This window comes from Hyperolius riggenbachi, chromosome 9 (assembly GCF_040937935.1).
Source record: "Hyperolius riggenbachi isolate aHypRig1 chromosome 9, aHypRig1.pri, whole genome shotgun sequence".
Taxonomy (NCBI): Eukaryota; Metazoa; Chordata; class Amphibia; order Anura; family Hyperoliidae; genus Hyperolius; species Hyperolius riggenbachi.
In genome coordinates this window covers 128,241,719-128,259,055 of record NC_090654.1, presented here as the reverse complement: position 1 = coordinate 128,259,055, position 17,337 = coordinate 128,241,719, and the positions used below count along the sequence as shown (strand labels likewise).

General features: G+C 40.8%; 1 protein-coding gene across 1 annotated transcript in view; it reads right to left on the bottom strand.

The window, feature by feature from the left end:
* Window positions 1–17,337, bottom strand: part of INSRR (insulin receptor related receptor) — a 212,371-nt gene that overhangs the window by 74,229 nt on the left and 120,805 nt on the right. The window contains exons 5-9 of the mRNA XM_068253492.1: window positions 12,769–12,913; window positions 9,593–9,807; window positions 8,026–8,152; window positions 2,860–3,098; window positions 546–713 (exon numbers count right to left, since the gene is read on the bottom strand). Of these exons, the coding sequence (XP_068109593.1) occupies window positions 546–713; window positions 2,860–3,098; window positions 8,026–8,152; window positions 9,593–9,807; window positions 12,769–12,913 (894 nt within the window). The remainder of the gene's footprint in view (window positions 1–545; window positions 714–2,859; window positions 3,099–8,025; window positions 8,153–9,592; window positions 9,808–12,768; window positions 12,914–17,337) is intronic.

Below are 17,337 nucleotides of genomic sequence, written 5' to 3'. Positions count from 1 at the left end.
AGTTGTTGTGTATCCATCAATGGGCTAACATTGATTGCCTCATTTATGAACAATAAGGCCTGGTGCACACCAAAACCCGCTAGCAGATCTGCAAAATGCTAGCAGATTTTGAAACGCTTTTTCTTATTTTTCTGTAGCGTTTCAGCTAGCGTTTTGCGGTTTTGTGTAGCGGTTTTGGTGTAGTAGATTTCATATATTGTTACAGTAAAGCTGTTACTGAACAGCTTCTGTAACAAAAACGCCGGCAAAACTGCTCTGAACAGGAGTTTTTCAGAGCGGTTTGCGTTTTTCCTATACTTAACATTGAGGCAGAAACGCATCCGCAATCCAAAAAATGCCTCACCCCGGGAGTATGCGTTTCTGCAAAACGCCTCCCGCTCTGGTGTGCACACCCCCATTGAGATACATTGACCAAGCGGATCCGCAGCCGCCAGCGGCTGCAGAAACGCTGAAAAAGCCGCTCGGTGTGCACAAGCCCTAAATGAAGATTAAATCTTCAGAAGGATTAGAGGTTCCCATGACCCAAAAACTCATTTTTGACTGACCTCTGGTGCAGTAATCATTATGGTACAGTTCCTGATCTTCTCCCAACTGTTGCCAGAGCACCAGGTAGTAGGTAATGTTCCCATTGCGTTGGGTTGGTGGCTTCCAGCGGACAATCAGATGAGATGAGGAGTTAGACATGATCATAACATCCTGAGGAACAGTTGGGGCTGCAGGGAAGGAAAGAGCAACATATAGTAAATGGAATAACTTCTATTTTAGGAAGGCAATGCAGAAACTTACATTACAGTGAAGATAGGATGAGATGATACTTTTCTTCTGACCTAGCTTGTTAGGATACTGTGCATTATTACACTAGGAGTCCAGAATCCACTAAGCCATGGTTGTCCTTATTTTGTAATGATAAAAATGTATGTATTTAAGCTACAGTTGATGGGACTGCAACTCAAAGCAGTTAATGTGGGTGCACAGCCAAATCATTAAATTAAGTGCTATAATAAACCACAAGTAAACAAAGAAAGTGAGAAAGTATAAGAATAAAAAAATAAAGAAATAAAGAAAACACACAAGCACTCACTAGGAATGTTTTACATATTCCCAGGGCCGGATTTACAACTCAGAGGCCTGTATGCACTGGCATTATGGTGCCCTAAACTCCTCCCCTGAACACAGGCCACAACCCAAGTAAAAATATTCTGAACTCTAATCCTTGCATTATGTTACTAACTGTTCTCAGAAGCTTATACTCTAATCACGGTCTCATATCATCCTTAGTGACATGAGACAAGGGTTATGGTGTAAATGCCTGAGTTCAGTGATATGCGGTAGGCATTAGACTGTAAGCTCCTGAGGTCAGTGATCTGAGGAGGAGGAGCTGTCTCTCCCACATAAGGCGCCTGTAGGCACGTGCCTACAGTGCCTTATGGAAAATTCAGAGCTGCATATTCCAATCCTAAACAGCACCAACTAGGGGCGTAGCAATAGTCTTAGCAGCTGCTATGTGGCCCTGGAACAGAGGGGGCCCAGGTGGTACTTGACGTGGTCACCATTCCCTTTCTTGTGTTAGTCTATGTTCTATCAGTGTCCATGGACTATTTGCAGTGCAGATTGCATGAGAAGGTTATTTGCCAATTAAATCATATCCATAGCACAGGGGCAGGTGACATAGCTAAAGAGTGCCTGCATCTGATGGCACAATGAGAGATTTGCTATGGGGCCCCATAATATCTAGCTACGCCTCTGGCACCAACACAAGGTTTTCTATCATTTTTATAGTTAGTATTTATATGTCTGTCATGTAGTACGTTATTAAAGGACAACTGAAGTGAGAGGGATATGGGGGCTGCTATATTTATTTCCTTTTAAAACCATACCAGTTCCCGGGCATCCTGTTGATCTTTCATGCATCAGTTGTGTCTGAATCACACATGCAGCAAATGCAGTCAAATATCTGATCTGCAGGTTTGTTCAGGGTCTATGGCTAAACGTATCATAAGCAGAGGATCAGCAGGGCAGCCAGGCAATTATTATTGTTTAAAAGGAAATAAATATGGTAGCCTCCATATCTCTCTCACTTCAGTTGTCCTTTAGACCTCTTTCACAGTGGGATGTTGTGTTTGATGCGACGTTAAGGTCGCATAACGTACATTATTTTATCTTATGTGATTATGTGTTGCTGCAGCCTATGGTCTGCCTGGACGCTGGAGTGCTGCGTAAGTTTGGGTACTGCAGGCGTACATACAAATATCGGATACGGGAAGAAAGTTGGACACCAGAGGAGCAGGACAGGGGAGTGGTTAAGGTTAGCCGTCAGAGGGGGTGTGGATGGGTTTGTGTGAGCATAAGGTTAGGTTTAGTTTGTAGCAAAATATCTGAATCATTTACCAATATTTTGCTACCAAAATAAGAGTAGAATATTGGTAAACTTACCGATATTCTACTAGCAGCTATTTCTGGGCACACACGTTTCCGGTCACCCTTTTTTGCATACATGAGCAATTAAGAGATAATGATGATATTTCAAGAAGTGTTTGAAAGTTATAACATACTAGTAGACCTAAGCCCATTTAAAAACGAGCGCTAGATCTCTCTCACCGCCAACGCCGCATGTCAGCGCATGCACCCACATGCCGCTTGAACCCGCTGCGTGCACCCGCCCACTGCCCTCGCCCCCTGGCCCCATCCTCCTCCTGTCCCCATGGCTACACATGCGCAGAAGCCAAAACACACGAGACATGGGGACAGGAGGATGACGCAGGGACAATTAGTGTTTTATTACGTAGGATAAAACAGCTTAGATGTTAATGAACTATTCTGCTAAGCAATAGACTTCTAAATGGAGAGCTTTCTTTTTACCTGCAGGTTTGGTACGTATGTAAACCATCTCACTCTGGGCACCAAAGTTCCTTTCTTCTTCCGCTGTAGTGAGAGTGATAACCCGGACATAGATGGCGTATTGGGTCCATGGCTTCAGGTTCATCAGAGTGACGCTGGGCTCTTGATCATTGTTCAGAGGTAACTCAACATCTATAACATTCCAGCTGTTTGCTCCACAGGCATCATAGCCCAAGTGCTCAGTTAAGTTCTGAAAGGGACTTCAGAAAAGAAAAAAAAAAGTGCCATATTAAATTCTGTAGAGATCACAGAAAATATTCACATCTAGCGCTCTCCATAGTGCTGAGTAAGAACTTCTAGGAAGCCACTTTGCTTTACTCAGGAGATGTAGGTTTGGACTAGCAAAGAGTACATTTGAGAAAAAAAATATATCCAGCACTCAGTGCTCCCCCTTACCTTACAACCATTTCGCAAGATTAACATCAGAGGTATAGCTGGAGGGAGCTGGGAGAACTGTATCCATGCCATAGACTAACAGTTTTATTGCAATTATGGCATCTGGTATCATCTGACCACCCCTCCCAACATGTGCGCCACCTATATCCGCCCCAATAAGTGCCCCCTTCATGCATAAGCATTTCAGCTATCATACTGGGTGAGTGAATGAGGAGCATGGCCAAATGCTGATTCACTAAATGGCATGACCAGCAGAGCTCTACCTCCTTAAAATCTCCAAAAATCCCAAATCTCCCAACAAGGCCAATGAGGGCTAATGACATGGTTTCCCACGCACCACTGTCGACGCATTATAGACACCCTTTGATAGCATAATTTAAATAACTTGGCATTGTTCAAACTCTTTTCTCATGAACAGCAAATTGCGTGAGGTGAAATAGAAAATGAAAGAGAGCACCATGTGGGACTACCTACACCTATCATATAGTGCACTTAGATCAGAAGGAAATATTCAAGTGTGCAAGATCCTAATCTATAGGCAATGATAATCTTATCCATTGGACTATCAAGGATGACCAGGTCACAGTTTGAAAGGCTCCAAGAAGCAAGAAAAATCATTTTTGTAATTTAATCCTGAACCACATGTCTGCTATAATCTCTGTCTGCCCCTCCATGGGGTCTTTTCATTACACAAAGTCCTAACAGTCTTAATACTAAGGCATTACCAGCATGACTATGTCTAATATGTTTAAAAAGACAGCATGACACCAATATATATACTTTAACATACCTAACCCGTGTTTTCATTTACATGTACTTTACTTGAGATTTAGCCTGAGAAAGAAGGTGTAAGAGGGAGTGGCTGAAATGGGCTTTCACTTTATCCTTCAATTAACAGAAGGGCAGTACAAAGGGAAATCAGGTGTTTAAGCTTTCAAGGGACCAGTTTGCAGTGACCTCAGATTGTGCATGGTCTACACACCACACTTTGTTAATCTTCTAAGCTTGTAAACTAGATCAAAGATACATACCATTGTCACATTGCATGAACTAGGATAGTGATTCTATTCTTCCCTCGGTTCACAGTGATGATAAGAAAATAGAATCCAAGCTTAAAGAGGAGGATGAGTAACCAGTGCAGAGGTAAAAGCATGCCTGACCCCTTAGCACTAGACAAAGGTAGCATCATCAGGATCCAGAGGATATGGCATGCGGTAATATGTATTACTAGAACTCTAGACATGTTTAAGTTTAGGAACTGCGGGAACAGGGCTGGATTTTTGGAAAAGCCACAAAGGCCACAAAGGCCCAAGGCTTTGGTCGGCTGCAGCCCAGGAAGCACCTGAACATGAAATCGGGATTGCTAAATAATGAAAGAGAAGGCAGCAAAGTTGACACCTAAGGGACATGTATGTTAGAAATGGGAGATGGTACAACACAAACAAGATAAGAGGTGCTCTTGGACAAAGTTGAAGTATATATCCAAATAAAAAGGAAAGAAAAAAAAAAAAAAAAAAAAAAGATTCTCGCCCAACTTTAAACAAGGAGACTTGTGGTAATATAAGCAAAAATTCTGTTTTTATTGTAACAGTAAGCACTTCAGACAACGCGTTTTCTGAAGTGCTTACTGTTACAATAAAGGGCGCCTATCCGGTTTGTGTTTTACCTTCAACCCTACCTAACAGCGACCAACATCATCTACTGAAAGGCCGAGTGGGGACGGCACTTCCCCATATGCCAAGATGAGCGGTTGCCTCTCAGAGGTGTAATTTTTTTTCTTGTTTTCCTAGTTCTGAATGGGAGAGGGAGGCTGCACATGGAATTGGAGGGGCGCTGCTGCACATGGAAGGGGAACCCCAACATACTTGGCCTGGGGAGAAAAAAGTATAAATGCAGCTTTGTGTCACAAAGTAAATTAAAATGATCTTGCAAAACAATACAGGAAAGCTGTGGAGAGCTGCTACTGTCCTGGGTAATGGACTATGGGATGAGGGTGCAAACTATTGATTTGTCAGGTATGGACCTGGTGGTTATAGGAGTGTTAATGCATGATTCACAATTGCACCAGGCTATGTTTGAGGCTTGAGAATTCACAGGGAATGCTTCCCTGCAGGATTTCACAAAAGAGTTAGGTTGTGTGCTTATCACACTGACATTTGGAAAGCACCTTTGCTTGGAGAGCTATTAATGGCAGTGTTGCTAGGTTATGCAAGATTGGTTGTATTAGCAGACAACGCAATATTCAGAATTGAGTGGGGTCAGATATGGAACTCTGCACTGCTGGCTTGCTCTTCAGACTGTTGAAATATGTGCCATTAAATATTCGGCCTCATTTATTGCCGCTGTTGGGAAACCTGGGATTAAACAGCCAGACGTATGAAGCTACTGTCCTTTGTAACCAACTGGGGGAGCTGGAAGACAACACAATCTAACCAATTAGAGCAAAGAGTTAATAATAAACAGGGGGTGGATAATGGTGAAGAAAGAACAGTGAAGAAAGGAAGGATAGATATAAAAAAAATTACAGGAATTGGGGTGGGACCCTAGTAACAAATAGAAGGCAGATGTGGAATAACCTACTCTATGTGATAGCCCATTAGTGGTTAAGACCTCCGGGGCTTAAAGGGATACTTTAGTAAAAAAAAAAAAAAAAAAGATTTTTACTCACCTGGGGCATCCCTCAGCCCCCTGAAGCTGTATGGTGCCCTCGCCGTGTCTCTCCGATCCTCCTGTCCCCGCCGGCGGCTACATCCGGGAGAAGAAACCAACCTGTCCAAAGCTTACTCTGAAAATTGCCCACTTCACCTTATAATATAGCAGAACACACATCAATTTACTCTGGAGAGGAATCAGGGTTTCTGAAAGAGCAACTGAGAGATGACATTTCTTTTGCAAGGTGGAGATAGATCTCTACCAACAAGAAATTAAAGGACAACTGTATGGAGAAGAATATGGAGGCTGCCATATTTATTTCCTTTTAAACAATACCAGTTGCCTTGAAGCTCTGCTGATCTATTTGGCTGCAGTAGTGTCTGAATCACACCAGAAACAAGCATGCAGCTAATCTTGTCAGATCTGACAATGTTAGCCAGGGTCTATGGCTAAAAGTATTAGAGGCAGAGGATCAGCAGGATAGCCAGGTGGCAACTGGTATTGTTTAAAAGAAACTAAATATGGCAGCCTTCATATACTTCTAACAGCTGTCCTTTAAACCATGACTACAGGAGACTAAAGGCCCATACACACGTCGGATTTTTGCGAACGACCCGTCATTTGAACGTTCCGTCGTTCGCACGTCAAATCCGGCGTGTGTACAGACTATCGCTCGGGTGATAAGACTGGTTTTCAGCGTTACGCCCGGCCTTATCAACATGCAGGACAGTGCTGACAATTTTTTTTTTCACAGTGGTCCAGGATTTTGAGCAAATGTGTTAATGTCAGGGCATCAAGGCCAAGTCAGGGATCTCCACAGCAATAGGCGTAGATTCTGAAGTCCCCCACCCCCGAATTGTGCCCATTCAAGTGTAGGTAGCAGATGAGGTCCCGATATTGGGTAGGATGCTCTCCAGTATAGGAAGCCAGATGTGCCTTAGGATTAGGCAGCCTCCCTCCTCAAATTAGATAGCGAGATGTATCCCAAGTATTATAGGTTCTCTATCCCCCAGTTTAGATAGCCAGATGATCTGATAGCTAGATGTACCCCCTGAATAAGGTAGTCCCTCTCTCCAGTTTAGATAGCTAGATGCACACTTAGTATTAGTGTATTAGACAGCCCCCACCCACCCAACATGCAGCATCAGGATCATAGCATACAGAGTTACAGATTGCAAGCTCATGGTGAACCAGACCTCCTAGGAGTGTGTAAGGGGCCAAAAAACCTCTTACTAAAATGCTATGAAAAACAAAAAAATGCCTTCTTAACACAAAAGGCATTTGTGATTATTCAGGTTGGAGTGAGCACATGAGGTCTCCCTCTCTGCTGAATATGCAAATTGCCCCTTTGTTGCCCCCCCCCCTCCCAGTTTTTTCAGGGACAACAAAGGGACGACTTGCATATGCACTGATGCATTGTAGGCACCCTCATATGCTCCCTCCAACCTGAATAATACTAAATACCTTTTATTTAAGAAGTCAAATTTCTGTTTGCATAGCACTGTAAAAGTGCTTCTCAAGAGGGAGACAGAGAGGAGACGCTGTGATCCTGTTGCAGGTGGAGTTAAACAATCTTTAAAAACCTTCAAAAATAAAAAACCTAAATACATGATCTGAATCTCAGAGTAAAGTAGTTTAGTTCACAAATATCAACCATAAAAAGAACATAAAAAGCATGTAGTAACATGTAACCAGGCTACAGGCATGCCAAGCCCCTCCCATTATTACTTCAAGAATTACATTTACCGGTAATAAAATTGGTTTCTTTAAAGGCAATTACAGATTGTTTAAACCCACATGCAACCATCCAAATCAGAATTTTTTATTGTTTACATTTGACATGCTGGCCTTTTAATTTTCTAAAGTGATAATTATGATACATGGCCAAGGGGAAGTTGCAAAACTCATCGATTTTCTCTGATACAATAACTAATAACTAATTTTGTAATAAACCAAGGCCAGGATTACAAGATCGCATATATTGCCTGTTGACCTCTAAGCTGAGAAATAAAAAATAAAAAAAAGTTAACATAGTTTGCTCTTTGTCACCATTTTTGACTTGACCTCACCAAAACTTACGATTCTTTGTAATGAACAATGAAGCTCAGGAGATTTTGGGAGCCTGGAGGTTCATACCTATCCCACTTTAGGTAGATACGGTCAGATTCTGTTACATTAGCAACAAATCTCAGGGGCTGAGAATTACCTGCAATTAAAAAAGGGAATTTCAAAATGTTCTTTTTTTGAGATGAGAATGATAAACAAGATGACAATGTAAGGAACAAAAGTTTTGGGGATGAACAATAAAATTTAAAGTTCGAAATAACGGAAACATCTGACCCAAAGCATGCACTATTGAGAACAACTTTGCAAATAAATTATAACTATGAACAAATTATATTATTACATCAGATACTACAGAAGTATCTTTACAGTATGGCTATATGGGTAGATGTATTGCAAATAATATTTAAAAAGAACCAAACCGCATATTTAACTCCAGGACCGCTCAATAGCAAATAAAAAAATGCATGCTAACAAAGCAGCTCATTAATAATAAAAAAAAACATTCCATTTTACCTCATATCTTTACATTTCAGAGATATGTACAGGCTGTATTCTACGACATCCACCTGTCAGCAGGGCCCACAGAAATTGCAGGCAGATAAGGACTGTTATAATTAGTCTATATTGCGCAGTAGCTGAGATCAAACAAAAGCATTCAGCATCCTGGGGGTGGGGGGAGGACACTTAACACCCAGACGCTGGCTAAGGGCAGTGAGAAAGGGGGGTGTTAACTTTTTGAACATGGTAGCTCCTACAGCTTTTGAAACCATGAGAAACTGCAGAAAACTAAAGATGAAATAATCCAGGGCACTGCTGCAGATTGCTCTTGGTGAAACATTGTGTCTGCCACTGTTTTTAAACTTTGTTTGGCATTGGCTGCTTAGACCCCCTTAATGCTTCTAAATGTAAGGTCATGCATACTGGCTGGTCCAGTGGTGTAAACTAAATGTGATACAGCTGAGAACATCACACTTGGAAAAAGGACTTGGGAAAACTGGTTGAATATGGTTGTTTAACTATTTCAAAGCCAAGACACAACAACTAACATTATTACAATTCTGGGATGCACAAAATGAGAAATGAACTTTACACAGTGCTATAATACTTCCTCTGCATAAATCACTGGTTTGGTCATATCTGGGCACCTCAGTTTTGGACAGTTGGACACCACAGTACAAAAAGAGACATTGACATTTTAGAACAGGCACAAACATGGGAACCAAAATTAATTTAATGGATTAAGGTCTCAACCATTAGGAAAAGTTACACAAACATGGTTTATTTTGCTTGGAAAACAGACAACTTGAAGGAAACCTAAGTAACATACAAATACACCCAAAAACAAGAAAAAAAAAAAAAAGCATATCTATGCGTTTGTAAAAAGGACAAGAAGTCATGGACTATAAATGGAGGAAAAGAAACATTTCCGCCTCTTTAGCAAGCTACTATAGACCAGAGTCGAAATGGTGATACATTGTCGATCTGGTGCAGTAAAGCTGAAGAGGTTACACCTGGTGGACAAGCCTTTTTTTCAATTTAGATAACTATGTAGAAAGCAAACATTGGACAAAAGACTCACAGGAAGCGCGATCTCCATTGGTACGTGGATTAATGTCAGCCTTGTTCTGCCTCCCCTTTGTTCCAGTTAATTCTTCAGTTTGATAAATCTCTGAGAGACAGAGCTTTGGGTTGAAAGCAAAATATAGCTTTCCAACAGGGATGGAAAGGCTTTCATGGTTGGGATCCCACAGTTGCTGAAGATTTTGGTTGTCCAATACATACAAAGTATAATTCCTGAGGAAAAATACATTTTTAAAATGAGAAAATAGTACCACCTTAATTGAAGTGTGCTCTCACTGATCCCTGAAAGTAGTAACACAAAGATTTGACAGCAACCCTTCAGAAGAACTGTGCAAGGTCCCTGGTGTTAATTTTGAACTTCAAATTTTAGTTAAAGCAAACCTGTAAGATTAAAATAAAATCTGTACCCGTGGGGGGAAGGGGGGTAACGAGGGAATGCAGAGAGGTCCGGGTAGGCTCCAAGGGATCCAGAGCCTTCCTTCTTAGCCAACTATGTAGTGCCTCCCCCTCCCCCCGGTGGTTAAAGTTACCCTTTAAGTAACAAAAAAAGTTATATACTTATCTAAGTGGAGGGAAGGCTCTTGATGTTCACATGGCTTCCTGATGTATCCACATTGCTTTACAGGGTCCCTCTGAACATATCCAACAAGATCTTGTTGGATAAGTTCTCATGGCCCCATTCAACTCCATGTATGAGAATGGCCATACTGGGAATTGGAGACTACTACATGTATGCACAATAAGCCAAATCCACATGTCCATGAATGTCTTCAAGCTACTTCCCAGGCACAGCCATACTCTCACGTGTCCAGTAAGGCTACACAGAGAGAAGGGCAGTCGTGAACAAGAAGAGGGTCCCAGCCAGCAACACTGGGGTCAAGGAGGATATGGGAAGCCTACTTATGGTGGCCATACATGGTACAATTTTTTAATTAGATAATTTAGTTCGATTATTCTATTAGATCGAATATAAAGATTTTTCCAGCATGTCCGATCATTTTTCCCGAAAAAACGGGGTAATCGTTCGAATTTCTTGATCGAAATTTTTTTTTTCAACTTTCATTCAATTGGATCATTTAGATCGAATAAACGGGAAAATCGAACGTTTTTATTGTACCGTGTATGGCCACCATTAGGTGAGTATTTAACATTTTTTCCTTTTTTAACCTTACAGGTTTGCTTTAAATTAGAAAGGGCAAGATAAAATGAGAAGACTGTTCATGCTCTTTGAGTGCAGGATAAGACTAATTAGGCTAAACATATAACAGGGAACATCTGTGTGCAAGTTACATAGATATAAAATAGCAGTTTGCTGCATATGCTGTCACCACTCATCAGCCACTAACCTGTCAATACTTGTCACCCCTTGCCTGCCAATGAAATCTACCAAGGATCTAAAGATCAGTATCTGCCTTCCACTTAAAGCAATCAATCAATATCGGAGTATCAGTATTATTTGCCTGCCCCATTATTGAGCATATATGCTTTTCATAGGAGATATCGGCTTGTCATTGATACCATCGTACTGCTGATATATACAGTGATTGAAATCTGCCTGTTATTGGTCAAATCTGAACATCAATTGAATAGGCTGGTCATGCTAGTTTAGTAAGTTATATATTTTTTATATATATTTTTGGTATATATATTTTTTTCAACATTACATTTTTTTTCATGCATATGTCTAGTAGTTATGTTTGTGGCACAGTAATATATGGTTTTAATTAATACAAACTGCGCCTGCCCGTATCAGTTCACCTCTATTCAGCTCTCAGAGTATTCGCTATCAATTCATCCTATAGATCCACCTGAACACGCGGTGGTCACTATCTGGTGAGCTTCTATGGGAAAGGGGTGATTTGCACCGAGTGGAGCACCTTGTATCACTATTCACTGGGGTTGTATGTGTATCGAGTAACAGTAATGCATTGCATGTCGAGTCTTGTTTGAAATCTACAGGTGATTAAAGATAGAATCGGAAGAGGAGCGCTGTCTTCAGGATTTATTTATTTACAGTAATATATGGGTAAATTAAAGTATAACACATTTATATAGTGCTACAGTATACATACTTTTATGTTATGCCCACCCATCTGTTGTGGCCAAATCCACTCTTCACCAGAGTGCACATCTAGCCTTCTTTTGATGCCAAAACTTTATCTTATAGTAACTATTTTTTTTTAAGTGTGTGTGTGTGTGTGTGTGTGTGTGTGTGTGTGTGTGTGTGTGTGTGTGTGTGTGTGTGTGTGTGTGTGTGTGTGTGTGTGTGTGTGTGTGTGTGTGTGTGTGTGTGGTGTGTGGTGTGTGTGTGTGGTGTGTGGTGTGTGTGGTGTGTGGTGTGTGGTGTGTGTGGTGTGTGGTGTGTGTGTGGTGTGTGTGGTGTGTGTGTGTGTGTGGTGTGTGTGTGTGTGTGTGTGTGGTGTGTGTATGTGTGGTGTGTGTGGTGTGTGTATGTGGTGTGTGTGGTGTGTGTGTGGGGTGTGTGTGGTGTGTGTGGTGTGTGGTGTGTGTGGTGTGTGTGGTGTGTGTGGTGTGTGTGGTGTGTGTGTGGTGTGTGTGTGGTGTGTGTGGTGTGTGTGGTGTGTGTGTGTGTAGGGTTGCAGAGACTGACTTGCCTGGAGCACCAAAGTGGCCTTGCTGCAATTGAGAAGAAACTAGCTAGCCTAATGTGGTTTCTGCCCACCCTTAATGGCATCCAAAATCACTGCGAGATGTAGAATACATGCAAATACAGAGGGAAATACAGGTGAAACCTCGAAAAATTTCATACCATGTAAAAGTTTGTTTAGATCAGTTATTCTGAACCAGACAGACAGAGACCATTTAATAGTTCAGGAATAGTTCAGAAACCCTTTGCAGGTGTTTTGAATTAGCAGATTAGAGTGACACTTTAAGCCTAGAATATTGGACATTTTCACAATATTCTAATGGCCTGAGATTTTGATTTTGGGGTTTTCATAAGCTGTAAGCCACAATCATCAAAATTATAACAAATAAATGCTTTAAATATCTCACGTTGCTCGTAATAAGTCTATTTCATATATTCATTTCACTTTTTAAGTTGAATTGCTGACATAAATGACCTTTTGCACAACATTCCAATTTTTCGGAGTTTCACCTGTAAGCTTTTTAATACTGCCTAAAGATGAATTGATCATGATAACAACATCTTACCCATCCACCATGGAGTCTCCTCTGATTAGTTTCAGGTTTTGAAAAAAGGATAAGGTAACCAAAGCAAAGGAGTGCTTAATTTTCAAAAAGCCCGTGATGGTCTCAATCGCACCCAAACTTTTCTGAAGCTCACCAGTTAAATGGCCTGTAGAAAGAGGGAGGAAAGATAAATTATTAATGGATAGATTTATGGAAAGAATAACAATCTTACAATATATTGCTTCATTATTTTCATTATAATAAAGGCACCCACAAACATAATATGTGCTCGCGGATCTAGCAATGGCAATAAATATAACTGGCCTGTAATTGGCAGAAGTCAACCAGTCAGAACAGTCAGCTCTGATAGTAATCCAGTGGAAGGTATCTAAACATGCTCCTCTACAAATTGGAAAAATAGTAGATCTATCTATAGCAGGTCTATAGCAGGTTGAGCAGGGATATGATTCTGTGGCTAGACTGAAGGTTCTGATCTTAAAAAAGAGCCTTAAATAGAACTTTAAAATTTACTTTGAAATGAACCTTCCACCTTGCAAAGTGCTAGAAAATAATGAAGATTTTTTTATGGGCATAAAAAGAGTGTCCACAAGCAAGTGCTCAACTGATAATCAAGTTTGCTCTGCCAGTGCAACCTTACATAAAACAAAGCAGCTGGATGATTTTAGTTTAGTAAATTTAGCACTTCATGTCATTAGGGATGCTCAATGAGATGTAAATTATTTTAATCTGATGCAAATTATTTTTTTTAAAATGTATGCCTCTTGAAAATGCACCAGTGAAATGAAGCCACTGTTTGATTGGATCATTTTCAAGTTGCATAGATTTGCATAACCCTAAGCAAAAAAAAAAAAAATCTGCATCAACTCAGAAGAATCATTTGCATATCATTGCCCATTCTTACATGTTAGTATCGTCATAATAAAAGCTATGTTTATTAACTGGTCACTAAGCTTCAGGGGAAATACATTTATTCTGAGACAACTAAACAAATTGTGATAGTTTTACAAACATTATTGCTGCAGGCTTACCTCTGTCTTTGTGTGTGTGCGTGGTGTGTGTGTGTGCGTGGTGTGTGTGTGTGGTGTGTGTGCGTGGTGTGTGTGTGGTGTGTGTGTGTGTGTGGTGTGTGTGTGTGTGTGGTGTGTGTGTGTGTGTGGTGTGTGTGTGTGTGTGTGTGTGTGCGCGTGGTGTGTGTGTGCGCGTGGTGTGTGTGTGCGCGTGGTGTGTGTGTGCGCGTGGTGTGTGTGTGCGCGTGGTGTGTGTGTGCGCGTGGTGTGTGTGTGCGCGTGGTGTGTGTGTGCGCGTGGTGTGTGTGTGCGCGTGGTGTGTGTGTGCGCGTGGTGTGTGTGTGTGTGTTGTGTGTGTGTGGTGTGTGTGTGTGGTGTGTGTGGTGTGTGTGGTGTGTGTGGTGTGTGTGGTGTGTGTGGTGTGTGTGGTGTGTGTGTTTTGTGTGTGGTGTGTGTGTGTGTGGTATGGGATGTGTGTCAAACACAAGTACAGAGAGATGCAAAGCTAATTTCTCCTTATGTTGAGTAATAGTAAAATCGAGTATCTACATGCTACAAAAACAACACTATTGATTAAAAAACCCTTTACATTTCTCCTCATCATACATGCACAGAAATTAGAACTTGGAAACATTTGCACACCCTAACCCATAGTCTACTTTTGTCATTGCTGCAAAGGTGGGCACTTTGAATTACCTGCCATTTTGAAAAATCATAACTGGCTAGAGACTGAAATCAAAGAAATTTTTAGTAAACATAAAACAATAAAACTGAATTGTGCATCAAAATACATTATAATCAACAGAAGTGGCTCTATATTTAAAATCACAAGTTAAAAATATAACCCAAAAATACCTTCAAACTTTCCTAGCTAAGAGGCATGCCTGCAGATAAAGATGCCATTGGCTTCAGGTTCATATTTTCTTTTCTTTTAACAGACCGATAAAAAAAAACTGTTTGTTGCATGGAAACATGTTTTCCAACAATCCTTTAGGGAAAAGAATAGGAGACAAGCTCCTCCCAGACTCAGGAAACAGCACTTCTATTAAATTAAGCATATTGTTAGTCACACCACCCCTCCATGTTAAATAAAAAGTACATAACATGGTGAACATTATCAACCCATTCAATTCACCACGAGAGCTTTCCACCACATAACCATTATAATCCAGGGTAGGTTTGTTGCCCTGGAGGATTGCTGGAAATTATGTCAGGTAATCAAGTCTGGCTTTTCCCAGCAATCCTCTAGGAAAAACATTGAAAGACAATAAGAAAGAAATACAAGACACGACACAAAACATTTATATTGTGCTTTTCTCCTGGAAGACTCAAAGCACCAGAGCTGCAGCCACTAGGACTTGCTCTATAGGTAGTAGCAGTGTCTTGCCCAAGGTCTCCTCACTGAATAGGTGCTAGCTTACTGAATAGGAAGAGCAGAGATTCGAAACCCTGGTCTGAGTCCATAACCAGTACACTATCCAGCTATGGCTGGATACAACCATTAAAGCAGACCATTACCTTGAGATTGCATTGCATCCAAAAGCCTGATCTTGTCCAGAACGAGCAAAAATTCTGTTGTGCTTGATGAAAGTAATAAAAAAATATAAAAACAAAAACAGTTTCCACGTAACAGCTTTACATATTTGTTCTGGCAAAGACCCTGCTTTGTGCACTAAGATCATGGCTTCTGTCCTAATTGAATGCCCTTCAAACAATGTTGTAACTTGGAGATGCATAGAATTATATTTCTCCTGCAATAGCTAATGAATAATTACATGCAGCACGGTGGCGTAGTGGATAGCACTCTTGCTTTGCAGCACTGGGTCCCTGGTTTGAATATATTCACATCAAACAATACATATAGTATATAGCATGCTCAAAAAATGTTGGGGGGCTATGGTGGGTGGTAGTTCTGCTGTATGTGGGGTTTGATATTTGTACCCAGACGAAGCCTCCTAGAGGTGAAACATGTTGGTCTTTGCCACTATGGACTTTGAACAGTACTTGCGCCTTTAATGTTAGTTAGTCCCTAAGATCCATCCCCTCAGATCTTCAAGTACAGAAAGTCAGCTCTATAGGAACAGTATTTAGGGGCAGAGTAGTGTTGTATCGGTTGTTCCACACTGCAAGAGACGCTATACTCTAGTTACACAGGTGGACAACTAACACACCTGCCCATTGGTCCTTCAAAACAGTGAAGGGTAGTTTGCAATACTTTTGTTTATGTCATATGCCCTGTTTTAATAAGTTAATGTCTTTATTAAAAGTGATATTTTAATATAGGGCCAGGTCCCCAGCTGGGGACAATTTTGATTACATGTGAATGCTGTATGATATGATCATACAGTTCCAAAACTAGCTTTACTACTCTGAGTTCCCTCCTGTTGGAGGTGAATGTTACCTCCATCTTTGAGTCGCTGACTCTTGAATGCTATGTGGCCTACACGAACCCTCCAGCCCCAGGAGCTTGCGTTGGATGTCAGGATAGACTGCATCAGATTTTTCCACAGTCTTCTTGTCAAATGTTTGTCTTGTAATCACTACCTTAGGAGACAAAGTTACATTTAGAGGAAGGGGAACACTGAAGTCTAAACGACTCTGGTCTGCCATCCTAATTTTGCAATAGGAAATTCTGAAGCATTTTTCGATGCGTCAGGAGGATCCATGCCACTGCCACAATGGATAATGGCATGAGCTCCAGAGCTCAAGATCTCTGTTAAAGAGACCAATTTTAATCTTATAGCAGTAGTGTCATTGCCAATTGCCAATTGATCCTCTCTGGAGGCAGGTAAAGTTTCTGTGATACTAAGTCCACTCTTACTCCTGAAATAAAATATTCTGTCTTTGAACCAGATTGGATTTTTTTAAATATTTTATCCATCCCAACAACTGTAGGGGTTATTAAAAAAAAATGCCAGCATGACTGTACACTAACCAGTCTGAGTTCCCCAAAATTGTCGATGTATGGATTAATTTGTATCAAATCTCTCTCTCCAAAAGAAGCTAAGCCCTCCCACAGAACCTTGGTAAAGAGATATTTTGCTTTTTCAGGAAAGATGCCTTACCGGAACTCCTCTCCAATAGCACCAGTAATTTTGTCTAACAGATCTTTTAGACTACCAAGACCTATCTTTGAATACTAATTTGTCATCTTTAGAAACTTGTGAAAAAAAAGACGCATACAATTTAAGGGTGCGAACACTCATTCAATTTGGCCAATTTGAACACTTCTATAGCGTATGAGGGCCAACAGATTTTGAATACAATGAGTAACTGTATAGGTAAGAGCTCATACTAAATTTGGGCGGTGAAATTGGCCAGTGATTGGCCATTCAAAATTGGATATGTGCACCAAGTTTAAGACATGGCTCCCAATCTTTGGTATTCTCCTCAATGAACTTCAAATCTCATCTTTACTGCTTTGATATAAGAAGCATTTTTTTCCAGATTCTTCCATTCAGCCACAATTGTTTGATGGCTTTGTGGACACAGAAACTGTACCTCCTTATCCTCTATGTTCAACATAGCTGGTCAGTCAAAGATACATATCCCTACTTATTGT